Source organism: Pan paniscus, chromosome 1 (assembly GCF_029289425.2).
Source record: "Pan paniscus chromosome 1, NHGRI_mPanPan1-v2.0_pri, whole genome shotgun sequence".
Lineage (NCBI taxonomy): Eukaryota > Metazoa > Chordata > Mammalia > Primates > Hominidae > Pan > Pan paniscus.
In genome coordinates this window covers 99063752-99077994 of record NC_073249.2, presented here as the reverse complement: position 1 = coordinate 99077994, position 14243 = coordinate 99063752, and the positions used below count along the sequence as shown (strand labels likewise).

The following is a 14243-nucleotide window of genomic DNA, read 5'->3' as shown; positions in this document are numbered from 1 at the left end:
ATAAGAAGTTTAATCCTAGGTTGGCATTTTTCAAACCTTTGTTGTCTTCAGAATTTTTTTGATCAAAAAATATTTTACAAGGAGGCATAAACAAACAAAAAAAGGCAAAGCTGCTTTAGTTTTAAAAGGGGCAGAGTGTCCAAAGCCCCATCATAATTGTTCTCTTTCTCTCTCCTTCCCTCCTCCCACCTTGCTCTCCACCCAAAGGAAGCAAACTGACATTGCTTTTGATTGAAGCAAAATTGTTCATTAAAATGCAAGCACCCAGAGAAAGGAGCTCATTAACTTACTCAGAGTTAACATTTAAATATGTGGTTTATTGGATCTTCTAAAAGCTGTTATTTTAGAGAACCTCGGGTAAGAAATCCAAAACTAATTGAAAGAAAAATATGTAGGTGGAAAAGAATAAGAGATTAGCAGTACCATTTACTTCTTTTTGTTTGTTTGTTTTGAGACAGGGTTTCCTTCTGTCACTCAGACTGAAGTGCAGTGGTGTGATCATGGCTCACTGTAGCCTCAACCTCCCAGGCTCAAGCGATCCTCCCGTCTCAGCCCCTCAAGTAGCTGGGACTACAGGAGCGCACCATGCCTGGCTAATTTTTATTTTTATTTTTTGTAGAGTCAGGGCCTCACTATATTGCCTAGGTTGGTTTCTAACTCCTGGGCTCAAGCGATCCTTCTGCCTCTGCCTCCCAAAGTGCTGGAATCACAGATGTGAGCCACTGTGCCTGGCCACCATTTACTTCCTAATAAATTTTTACTTTCTTCGTTGATCACAACCTGGGGTAGCTGCTCAGAATGCTTTGATTCCTCTCACTTACCCTGACCTCTATGGTGATACATGTGTTTTACCTCTAACTAATTTAGGATTTTTGCAATTTTTTTAAAACAAGCAAACTAAAGGAAAATACAACAGCATAGGAACAATAATTTTACAAGGCACATATTTCATATTCTAACGATGCAAGATTAGCCATGAATTAACTTGAGTGGCTCAATTTATAGAACACTCTAGCTCTAGTTCTTTCTTCTCCTTCAACTTTGAAACTCACAAGTGAAATGGAGAAACTTCCTGATCACCAGGGCTCTCTCACACAACACTGCTTCTCAAGCAATTGGCTTATTGGAGAGTCCAGTGCAGTCAATGCGTAGCGTGAGCAATAAAAGTCTGTGTTAAACACCTATTTGCTTAGTTCAGTGTTTGTCTAAGTAGGTGGCTCTATGATCACTTAGAAAAGCACTGTGGGGGCTGAACACGAGGGCTCATGCCTATAATCCCAGGACTTTGGGAGGTGGAGGTGGGAGGATCACTTGAGCTCAGGAGCTTGAGATCAGCTTGGGCAACATGGCAAAACCCATCTCTGCTAAAAACACAAAGAAAAAAAAAAGTGGTGGTGTGTGCCTGTAGTCACTATGTAGGCTGAGATGGGAGGATCACTTGAGCCCAAGAGGCAGAGGTTGCAGTGAGCCCAGATCGCACCACTGCAGTCCAGCCTGGGCAACAGAGGGAGACCCTGTCTCAAACAAAACAAAACAAAACAAAACAAAACAAAACAACCACTGTGGAGAATCCAGTTGTCCCTCAGTATCCACAAGGGATTGGTTCCAGGACCTCTGAGCATACCAAAGTCAAGAATTTTCAAGTTCCTTATATAAATTACTGAGTATTCGCATATAACCTACACATCCTCCTATACACTTTTTTTTTTTTTTTTTTAAGACAGGGTCTCACTCTATCGCCCAGGCTGGAGTGCAGTGGCAAGATCTCAGCTCACTGCAACCTCTGCCTCCCAGGTTCAAGTGATTCTCCTGCCTCACCCTCCTGAGTAGCTGGGATTACAGGCGCCCACCACCGCGCCAGGCTAATTTTTGTATTTTCAGTAGAGACGGGACTTCACCATGTTGGCCAAGCTGGTCTCGAACTCCTGACCTCAAGTGATCTGCCTCCCTTGACCTGGAAAAGTGCTGGGATTACAGGCATGAGCCACTACGCCCGGCCCTCCCTTATACTTTACCTATTTTTTTTTTTTTTTTGAGATGGAGTCTCGCTCTTTAGCTCAGGCTGGAGTGCCGTGGTGTGATCTCAGCTCACTGCAACCTCTGCCTCCCAGGTTCAAGTGATTCTCCTGCCTCACTCTCCTGAGTAACTGGGATTATAGGCGTGTGCCACCAGGCCCAGTTAATTTTTATATTTTTAGTAGAGACAGGGTTTCATCATGTTGGCCAGGCTGATCTGGAACTCCTGGCCTCAGGTGATGCGCCTGCCTCAGCCTCCCAAAGTAATGGTATTATAGGCGGGAGTGCCTGGCCTATTTTTTATTTTCATTTTTTTCTGGATATTTTTGATCCACAGTTGGTGGAATCTGCAGATGTGGAACCTGTGGATATGGAGGGCCAACTGTATAAATAAAATATAATATGTGATCCTTGCCCTTAAGGAACTTATAATTTAGTTGGGAAGACAAGAATAACAAAAATAATTAGAAAGTAACACGTGGGACTGTAAGATTCACTGTCAAATTCTGTAGCTAGACTAAGCATTTAAAGAGCTCTACCTAGGGTTCAGAGGCTTGGGATGGTAATACTCACTTGATATTTCACTTCAGTAACACACCCTTTCTCTCTCCAGTCCACAGAATCAGGCAATATCTGATTAGGGTTTGACTTATATGTGATATTTCTCTGCCACTGGCTGGGAACTCTCAGGGAACTCATCAAAGACATCACTTCTTCACTGGTCTACAAAGCAATATACAGTCAGGCATTGTTTAATGACTGGAATATGTTCTGAGAAATGCATCATTAGGTGATTTTGTCATTGTGAAAACACCATAGTGTGTACTTACACAAACCTAGAGCGTATTGGTTCCTACATACCTAGGCTGTATGGTAGGGCCCATTGCTCCTAAACTACAAACCTGCACGGCATGGTACTGTACTGAAGGTTGTAGGCAATTGTAGAACAATATGAAGTACTTGTGTATCTAAATATATCTAAACATAGAAAAGGTAGAGTGAAAATACAGTATAAAAAGTAAAAATGGGAGCTGGGCATGGTGGCTCACGCCTGCAATCCCAGCACTTTGGGAGGCTGAGCCGGGCAAATCACCTGAGGTCAGGAGTTCGAGACCAGCCTGGCCAACGTGGTGAAACCCCATCTCTACTAAAAATACAAAAATTAGCTGGGCATGGTGGTGCATGCCTGTAATCCCAGCTATTTGGGAGGCTGAGGCAGGAGAATCACTTGAGCCTGGGAGGCGGAGGTTGCAGTGAGCTGAGATCGCGCCACTGCACTCCAGCCTGGGCGACAGAGTGAGACTCCATCTCAAAAAAAAAAAAAAAAAAAAGTAAAAATGGTACTTCTATATAGGTCATTTACTATGAAAGGCCTGGAGTTGCTCTGGGTGAGTCAGTGAGTGAGTGGAGAGTGAACGTGAAGGCCCAGGACATTACTGTAGACTTTATAAACACGGTGCACTTAGGCTACACTAAATTTGTTAAAACATTTTTCTTTCTTCAATAATAAATTAACCTTAGTTTAATGCAACTTTTTTACTTAATAAACTTTTAATTTTTTAAATGTTTTGTCTTCTATAGTAACCCCTTAAAATACAAACACATTGTATAGCTGTACGAAAATATTTTCTTCTTTATCACCTTCTTCTATAAGCTTTTTCTATTTCTAATTTTTTAAAAGTTTTTACACTTTTTTGTTAAAAACTAAAATACAAACACACACACACATTAGCCTAGGCCTATACAAGGTCAGGATCATCAGTATCACTGCATTCCGTCTCCACCTCTTGTCCCACTGGAAGGTCTTCAGGGTCAACAACACGTATGGAGCTGTCATCTCCTCTGATAACAATGTTTTCTACTGGATGCCTCCTGAAGGACCTGCCTGAGGCTGTTTTACAGTTAACTTTTAAAAAGTATAAGTAGGAGTACACTCTAAAATAACAATTAAAAGTATAGTATAGTAAATACATAAACCAGTAACATAGTCATTTATTATTATTAAGCATTTTGTACTGTGCAAAATTTTATGTGCTATACTTTCATACCACTGGCAGAGCAGTAGGTTTGTTTACAGCAGCATCACCACAGACAAGTGAGTAGTGTGTTGTGCTACATTGTTATGGTGGCTACAACATCACTAGCTAGGCAAGAGGAAATTTTCAGCTCCATCATAATCTTAAAGGACCACCATGGTATATGTGGTCCATCAGTGGCCAAAATGCATATGACACATGACTATATATCTCTTTCACTTACATCCTTCTTTCTTTTCTTTCTTTCTTTCTTTTTTTTTTTTTTCTCTTTTGAGATGGAGTTTCACTCTTTTTGCCCAGGCTGGAGTGCAATGGCATGACCTTGGCTCACTGCAATCTCTGCCTCCCGGGTTCAAGCGATTCTCCTGCCTCAGCCTCCCAAGTAGCTGAGATTACAGGCATGTGCCACCACGCCCAGCTAATTTTGTATTTTTAGTAGAGACAGGATTTCTCTATGTTGGTCAGGCTAGTCTCAAACTCCCGACCTCAGGTGATCTGCCCACCTCGGCCTCCCAAAGTGCTGGGATTACAGGTGTGAGCCACTGTGCCCAGCCTATCTACTTTCTAATATCCTAATAACTGTAACTGTGAATATATTTAAAAACTGCCATGGAATAAAAAAACTGAGAAAAAACAGTAATAGTTGTGACCAACATAGGTTCCATTAGGATCTGGTGGGGCGAATTATCTGGGTTTGTTTAGTTTCACACTTGGCACTAGCATCCCAGCTAGGCACCCTCATGGGGAAGGAGAAAAAGAGAATGGTAAAAACTAGAAGTTACAGGGAGGCAGATTTTTGTTTCAAAGCAAGGCAGAATTTTATAAAAGGGCTGTCTAAAAAGTGGACTAAACTGGTTTCCCATGTGAGAAATAATTACAAAGGAGATTCCTGCATTTAAGAAGGAATTTAGTCTACCTAGGGCATTCCCTTCTTCACTTTGGCAACAGTGGTAAAGTTTTGCAGGACAGAACAGAATCTGAAAACCAATAGGGGATTATTTGTGATATTAAATACCCACATTCTCCCATTAAGAAAGCAGATGGATCACACTAAATTGTCAATCTAGACTTAAATAAGTATGGCAACTTGCTATAAAAACCTGTCAATAGTCTTTAGGTAATACTTTCTAGAATTTATTTTTAAAAAAATGGTAGTCTGTGAGTTTAAAATTTCCTCTAAAGAAGTGATTTGTTAAAGAAAGAAAGCAGTCAAAATAGAACTAAGTAAGAAATTTCTGTACAAGTTCTTACGTCCTTCAATTCTACTGTTTTCCAACTTTGTACTATACATTCCTTTGTTATTGTTGTTTACCTTCAAATTGCTTTTGGGGAGACAGAAAGGAAATGATATTTACCCAGACATGAAAGTGGGATTCCTTGTAATGTACCTACCATGTCTCCCAGGTGGTTCATGCCCAGATCGTATGAGTGCATTCCCATTGAATGCTCCAGGTTGTGAAGCATCACAAACTTTAGATTCTTTTCCCAGATGAGACGTCGTACTGCTTCTTCATTCTAAAACATAATGAAGAAGAACATAGTCATACTGCATCCTGGACAAATAAGTGTTTGATGATGAAAATGGCAATTTTTTTTTTTTTTTTTGAGATGGAATCTCACTCTGTCACCCAAGCTGGAGTCCAGTGGCACGATCTCAGCTTACTTCAACCTCCGATTCTCAGGTTCAAGTGATTCTCCTGCCTCAACCTTCCGAGTATCTGGGATTACAGGCATGTGCCACCATGCCTAGCTAATTTTTGTATTTTTAGTAGAGACGGGGTTTCGTCATGTTGGCCAGGCTGGTCTCAAACTGTTGACCTCAGGGGATCTGCCTGCCTCAGCCTCCCAAAGTACTGGGATTACAGGTGTGAGCCACTGCACGCGCCCAAAAATAGCATTTTTGAAGCATTCTACCAAATGTGGATCTGCCTGAGAGCATGCAAATACATAAATATATCCAATATAACTGCTAACTTCACATATTAATCTTAATTCTTGCTCTTAACTGCTTTGATGGTTTAATATTATTTTATGATAAACATGAATTTCCTTCTCTTTTTAACATTTATTATTATTATTATTATTATTTTGACAGAGTCTTGCTCTGTCACTCAGGCTGGATGGAGTGCAGTGAAGTGGCCTGATTACTGCTCACCATAGCCTTGACCTCCTGGGACCCAGCAATCTTCACACCTCAGCCTCCTGCATAGCTGGGATGACTGGTGTGTGCCACTGCAGCCAGTTTTTCTGTTTGTTTGTTTGTTTGTTTGTTTGTTTGTTTGTTTTGGTAGAGACTGGGTCTCCCTATGTTGCAGGCTCATATTAAATTCCTGGGCTCAAGCAATCCTCCCCTATCAGCCTCCCAAAGTCCTGCGATTATTGGTGTGAGCCACTGCGCCCAGCATTTTTTTTTTTTTTTTTAGACAGGGTCTTGCTCTGTTGCCCAGGCTGGAGTGCAGTGGTATGATCATAGCTCACTACAGCCTCAAACTCTTGGGCTCAAACTATCCTCCCATCTCAGCTGCCCGAGTAGCTAGGACTGCAAGCCTGCACCACCACAACCAGCTTATTTTTAATTTTTTTTTTTTTTTTTTGTAGAGACAGGGTCTCCCTATGTTGCCTAGGCTGGTCTCAAATTCCTGGCCTTAAAGGATCCTTCCCCCTTGGCCTCCCAAAGTGCTGGGATTACAGGCATGAACCATACACCCAGCCATGATTTGCTCTTTCTTTTTGGTGTTTTACAACTTCGTTACATGTATCTGGGTGTAGGTTTCTTTATTTACCTTCAGCTGTGTGCTTTTGATTGGAGGACTCAGGACCTTTTCTCATATCTGGAAAATTCTCAATCAGTGTCTCCACATATATTGCTTCTCCACCATTCCACCTAATTCTCTTCTTCAGAAACTCCTATCCGAAGTATTTTGGAGCCTCAAACTCTCTTTCATCTCTCTTACTTGCATTTTCATATATTTTTCTTTTTATTTCTAGGTGCTGCATTCTGGGTGAATTCCTCAGTACTATCTTTCAGATTACTGATTCTATCCAGCTCTTTCCAGTCTGGAAATCCTTTTGATTTTTATTGCAATGACAATATTTTTTATTTTCAAGATTTCTAATTTATTTCTTGTCCATTAGTGTGCATATTATTCCTTTATATACAGTCTTTTGAAAATTCATTTTTGATTCTATTATTTTAATTTTATTCAGAGTGAATTTACATGCTGACCGACGATTTTCTTGTCCTTCAGGAGATTCATTTACATAGAATACAATGATGTAGAAGGCAAGGTGGATGGTGCCTCCTACAGTAGCTGAAGCCAGAGTTTCCAATAAGCTAGAACCCCAGGGAGCAGTCAGCAACAACTCTGTTCTGCCTCATTTCATTGAGCGGGTGAGCCCAGTCCCAGAGGCACTGGGTAGCAAGTCTGGATGCAGGTTTCTTTCCCTTGGAGCAAGGTTTTACTGTTACCCCAGTAATGGACATAATGGGCATGCATGATGGGCTTACTTCCAAACCACAAGATGAGAAGCAATGGTATAAAGGCAAACAAATCTAACTAAGTGCAAGAAAGGAAAAAAAAAAAAAAAAAAGAAGTGTACTTTGAGATCAATTATAAAGGTAGGATACGAATCAAAAGTCAGGTTCATTCCTCCTGAGGGACTGGAATTATTAAACAGAGGGATAGCATTCATTTAACCAGATAGTGGTGCTAATTGCACATCTAAGTCCAGTCAATCTTGAAATGAGGAACCTGTTCATAAAGGGTGTGGGTGAGGGTGAAATTCATCACCACCAAGGAAACCATATGATCATTTAAATAGATGCAGGAAAAGCATTTGACAGAATTCAACATCCTTTCATAACAAACATTCTCAACAAATTACATATAGAAGGAATGTTCCTCAACACAAATAGGCCATATATGGCAAGACTACAGCTAACACCATACTCAATTGGGTGAAAATTTAAAGGCCATTCTGCTAAGATCAGAAAAAGACAAGGGTACCCACTCTCACCATTTCTAGTCAATATAGTGCTGAAAATCCTAGCCAGAGCAATTAGGCAAGAAAAATAAATACAAGATCTCCAAATAAGAGAAGGAAGAAGTGAAATTGCGTTTGTTTGTTGATAACATGATCATATAGAAAGTCTTGGCCAGGTGTGGTGGCTCATGCCTGTACTTTGGGAGGTTGAGGTGGGAGGATTGTGTGAATCTAGGAGTTCAACACCAGCCTGGACAACATGGCAAGACCCCTTCTCTACAAAAAACAAAGATAGAAATTAGCCAGGTGTGGTGGCATGTGCCTACAGTCCCAGTTACTTGGAAGGCTGAGGCAAGAGAATCACTTGAGCTGGAGTTTGAGGCTGCAGTAAGCTATGATCACACCACTTCACTCCAACCTGGGTGACAGAGCAAGATCTCATCTCAAAAAAAAAAAAGAAGGTTGGGCAAGGCGGCTTATGCTTGTAATCCCAGCACTTTGGGAGGCCAAGATGGGTGGATCACGAGGTCAGAAGTTCAAGACCAGCCTGACCAACATGGTGAAACCCCGTCTCTACTAAAAATACAAAAATTAGCTAGGTGTGGTGGCGTGTGCCGGTAATCCCAGCTACTCAGGAGGCTGAGGCAGGAGAATTGCTTGAACCTGGGAGGCGGAGGTTGCAGTGAGCCGAGATTGCGCCACTGCACTCCAGCCTGGGCGACAGAGCATGAATCCACCTCAAAAAAAAAAAAAAAAGAGAGAGAAGAAAGACTCCATCAAAAAACTATTAGAACTGATACATGAATTCAGTAAAGTTGTAAGACACAAAGTCAACATACAAAAGTCAGTAGTATTTTTATACACTAACAACTATTTGAAAAAGAAATTAGGAAAACAATTCTATTTACAACAGCATTTAAAACATATTTAGGAGTTAATTTAACCAAGGAGTTGAAAAGTTATATGCTGAAAACTATAAAACATTGATAAAAGAAACTGAAGACAAAATAGGCCGGGCGTGGTGGCTCACACCTGTAATCCCAGCACTTTGGGAGGCCGAGGCAGGTGGATCACCTGAGGTTGGGAGTTTGAGACCAGCCTGACCAACATGGAAAAACCCCGACTCTACTAAAAATACAAAATTACCCGGGCGTGGTGGCACATGCCTGTAATCCCAGCTACTCAGGAGGCTGAGGCAGGAGAATTGCTTGAACCCCAGAAGCAGAGGTTGTGGTGAGCAGAGGTCACGCCACTGCACCCCAGCCTGGGCAACAAGAGCAAAATTCCATCTCAAAAAAACAAGAAAAAAAGAAAAAAGAAAGAAAGAAATTTAAGATAAAATAAATAAATGGGAAGATATTCCATGCTTATGGATTGGAAGAATTAATATTGCTAAAATGTTCATACTATCCAAAGCAAACTAGAAATTCAGTGCAATTTCTATCAAAATTCTAATGTTATTCTTCACAGAAATAGAAAAAACAATCCTCAAATTCATGTGGAACTACAAAAGTCCTTAAATAGTCAAAGTAATCTTTAGCAAGAGGAGCAAAGCTGGAGGCATTACAAAATGCCTGGTTTCAAAATATATTACAAAACTATAGTAATTTAAACAGCATAGTACTGGCATAGAAACAGACATGTTTACCAATGGAATAGGATATAGAGCCCAGAAATAACCTGCAACTTTATGGTCAATCAATTTTCAGCAAAGGTGCCAAGAACACACAATGGGGAAAGGATAGTCTGTTTAATAAATAGTATTGGGAAAACTGGCTATCCAAATGCAGAAAAATGAAATTGAACCCTTATGTCACCCCATATACAATAATCAACTCAAAATGAATTAAAGCACAAACATAAGGCCTGAAACTATATACAACCACTATAAGAAAATATAGGGGAAAACTCCACAACATTGGTCCGGGCAATGGTTTTTTGAATATGACCCCTAAAGAACAGGCAACAATAGCAAAAATAGACAAACGGGACTCCATCAAACTAAAAACTTTTGTACAATAAAGGAAACAATTAACAGAGTGAAAGGATAACTCATAGATTGGGAGAAAATATTTGCAAATCATACATTTGATAAGGGGCTAATATCCCAAATATAGAAGGAACTCAAAGTAACTATCAAGAAAACAACCCTGTTTAAAAATGGGCAGAAGACCTGAATAGACATTTCTCAAAACAAGACACATACAAATGGCCAACAGATATATGAAAAAATGCTTAACATCACCAGTCATCAGGGAAATGTAAAGTAAAACCACAATGAGATATCACCTCACATCTGTTAGAATGGCTATTATCAAAACGATGAAAGATAAGTGTTGGTGAGGATGTGGAGAAAAGGGAACCCTCATACACTTTTAGTAGGAATGTAAATTAGTACAGCCATTTGGGAAAACAGTATGGAGGTTCCTCAAAAAACTAAAAATATAATTACCATATCATCCAGCAATCTCACTTCTGGGTATATGTCCCAAGGAAGCGCAATCAGTATGTCAATGAGATACCTGCACTTCCATGTTCATTGTAGCATTATTCACAATAGCCAAGATATGGAATCAACCTTATAAAGTGTCCATTAAAAGACGAATGGATAAAAAAGTGTGGTACATATTGTATTCCATACATAATGGAATACTATTTAGCCTTAAAAAAAAAAAAAAGGAAATTCTGTCATTTTCAACAACATGGATGGGTCTAGAGAACGTTATGCTAAGTGAAATAAGCCAGGCACAGAAAGACAAGTACTGCATAATCTCATTTACATGTGGAATCTAAAACAGTTGAACTCATAAAAGTAGAGAGTAGAATGGTGGTTAGCAGAGGCTGGGCGGAGGGTAGACAGGGAAAGGGGAGATGTTAGGCAAAGAGTACAGAGTTTCATTTGACAAGAAGACTACATTCTAGCAATCTATTGCATAGCATGGTGACTACAGATAATAATAATAATGTATTTTATATGTCAAAATTACTGAAAGGGTAGATTTTAAATGTTCTTATCACAATGAAAGGATAAGTATGTGAGGTGCTGAATAGGTTAATTAGCCTAATTTAATCATCTGCAATGTATATTTGTATCATAACATCACATTGTACTCCATAAATAGACACAATTATTATTTAATTATAAATAAATAAAAATAAAACTTAGAGTGTATGACCTAAGAGTGTCATTTTTATACAAAATAATATGTCAAATAAATAAATATATGATGCTAGCTTACAAACAGAAATATTACATAGTTACAGGACTTAGTTATTTAAAGCAGTAGGGTTAAGGTCTTAACATCAGCAAGTGTGCTTTGAAATAAAAACAAAAGTACAAAATGGGAAGTGATAGTCAAGAAACAATATCTGGCCACACTATGTGGGTATTAACGCCTTTTCGCTCCTCAGCCATCCCAAATGTGGCCCTTCCTCAGGAGCTTGTGCTGATTTGCCCTTGGCCTGAGACCTTCACTCTATTATGTATTTTGCTTGCTCCCTGGCTTCCATCAATTCTCTGCTCAAATGGCACCCTTATCCGTGAGGCCTTCCCTAACCCTCCTGTCATATAGACTTCTTACCACCACCACCACCCAGGGCCCTTCCGATAGACTTCTTACCACCACCACCACCCAGGGCCCTTCCTACTCTCCATGCCTTCTGTTATTTTTATCTACAACACTTATCACCATCTAGCATACTACATATCTGCTTGTTTATTTTCTTATTTCCTGTCTCTCTCACGATAATATAAGCTCCATAACAGGAATTTTGTTTTGATTCCTGCTGTATGGTACCAAGAACAGTATCTGGCAAGAAACAAGTACATAATATTTATTTATTTATTTTTGAGATGGAGTCTCACTCTGTCACCCAGGCTGGAGTGCAATGGCACAATCTTGGCTCACTGCAACCTCTGCCTTCCTGGCTCAAGTGATTCTCTTGCCTCAGCCTCCCGAGTAGCTGGGATTACAGGCGCCCACCACCACATCCAGCTAATTTTTGTATTTTTAGTAGAGATGGGGTTTCGCCATGTTGGCTAGGCTGGTCTCGAACTCCTGACCTCAGGTGATCCGCTCACCTTGGCCTTCCAAAGGGCTAGGATTACAGGCGCGAGCCACCACACCCAGCTTAAATATTTACTGAAAACACTGCCTGTAAGAACACAATTTTGAGAGGTAGAAAACAGTACTCCTTTAAAAGCATATCGCTCGAGTGGCAATCCAATCTACCTTTTCCTTGTATTGTTTGCCATAGGTTTTCTTCCAGAGATGCCAGTGGTGATCCAGGGTAGGATCTTTATGCAACTGCGCCACTGCAGAGGAGCACACCAAGAGCACACAAACCAGCCGTTTCATTCTGTGTAAGGAAAGGTAACATAGGAAGTGTTGCTATTAGCTGCATATGTTGTGACCACATGTTTTCATAAGAGAAAATAACAATGCAAAGTCTATCAAAGGGACAGACTATTATAAACAGAATTATACAGGAAAATTCCTGGGATATATAGTCACAGGGAACAGCTGCAGATTTATGTCAGAAATACTACTTCCAATGCTTAGTAGCACTTTAAAAAGTGATTTCCAGGAATTTCCCAATATCTGGTAAACCAAACACATCTAGAGGGTTAGAAAACAGGGACTTTCCAGGATTTGCCAACAAATCTAATCAAAGGAAATCTCTTTCTCGCTCTCTCTCTCAAAAAAAAAAAAATCATCCTTAAGAGAGACAAACCTTTGAAAAATCAGTTTATCTCCTGAATTTTTGAATACATGGGCTCTTCTTAACTGACCTGTTTAAATATACACAGTCTTTACAGATAGTTAAAAGACAATTCTCATCTATTGCTTTCACATCTTTAGGTAGGTAATTTTCCTTTTTACGTTTTTTTTTTCAATGATCAGACATCTGTTTCAAATGAGGCAATTAACTACTCTTTAAAATGCCACTTCTGTATTTAATTCAAGAGACATCAACAGAAATTCAGCGACTAGCTCCCTCAAACTGGATTCTACTTTCTTTTCCATTTCTTTTTAATTGAAAACATCTGGAATTTTAAACATGTAAGCCTTTAAATTATATTCCAAAGAAAGCCATGTTTCAGTCTCAACTTAGATGCTTAGATGCTCAAGCAGACATTAACTTTTTAAAAATAGAGAAGAGGCAAATTGAACTACACGATTTTTTAGTTTACTTCCTGAAACCAAAGATTTAAAACCTAGCAGGCAGAACAAATTACAAACACAGAGTGTTTGAAGACCAAATGGGAGAAAAAGAACAAAGAGTACATACGTGATAGAACCAGCAGTTGCTCCCACAGTAAGAGTCCTTGAATTAGTGGGCTCTCTTCTAAGATTTCAAAGCAACAAGGAGATTTCAGTTCAATTGACTTGAAAAGAAATTGGAACTTGTCACATGAGGTACTCAAAATGAGGAAGTGAACTTTCATTTCAGTTTCATTTAAAATCTAGCTAGTACAGTCACCTCTAGTCATTTCCCTATGGTCTTGGGGACAAAGTGGATACAGTAAGCCATCAAGAAGAGCCCTTGTCTGAGCCCAGTGGCTCATGCCTATAATCCCAGCACTTTGGGAGGCTGAGGCGGGAGGATCACTTGAGGCCAGGAGTTCAAGACCAGCCTAGGCAATAAAGCGAGACCCTGTCTCTGCAAAAAAAATTTTTTTAATTAGCTGGGCATGGTGGTGCATGCTTGTAGTCCCAACTGAGGGGGAGGGTGAGGTGGGAGAATTGCTTGAGTCTAGGAGGACAAGGCTGCAGTGAGCCATGATTATGCCACTGTGTTTCAGCCTGGATGACATATCAAGACCCTATCTCAAAAAAAAAAAAAAATTAAATTGAATTTTAAAAACACCAACTTTTACACGGAAAACATTTAGTTATAAAGAGATTTAGATAAAGCTCCCCAAATCCCAGCTCCTTGTATGATTTCCTAGGAAAACCTGTCTTACTGCTTTTAACACAACTCATTCATGATCTGATATTGTCTGGTTCTCACTCAGCCATTCCTTCGTTCATCAAACTCAAAATGTCTTTATTAATATATACTATATGTATAGTTTAGTAATATGCGTGTGTTAGTATATTCATGGAAAAAAGGATACACTCAAATATATCCAATTGAGAATGATTACCTGGGTGGGGTGGGAGCAAGACGAACTATCATCTTTTAAATTTGCATTTTCCTAAT

General features: G+C 39.7%; 1 protein-coding gene across 1 annotated transcript in view; it reads right to left on the bottom strand.

Moving 5' to 3' along the window:
- CTSS (cathepsin S) overlaps positions 1 to 13617 on the bottom strand; it is a 32788-nt gene extending 19171 nt beyond the window's left edge. The window contains exons 1-4 of the mRNA XM_003817293.6: positions 13329 to 13617; positions 12269 to 12395; positions 5445 to 5567; positions 2590 to 2739 (exon numbers count right to left, since the gene is read on the bottom strand). Of these exons, the coding sequence (XP_003817341.1) occupies positions 2590 to 2739; positions 5445 to 5567; positions 12269 to 12394 (399 nt within the window). The 5' untranslated portion in view covers position 12395; positions 13329 to 13617. The remainder of the gene's footprint in view (positions 1 to 2589; positions 2740 to 5444; positions 5568 to 12268; positions 12396 to 13328) is intronic.
- Between the last annotated feature and the right edge of the window lie 626 nt (positions 13618 to 14243).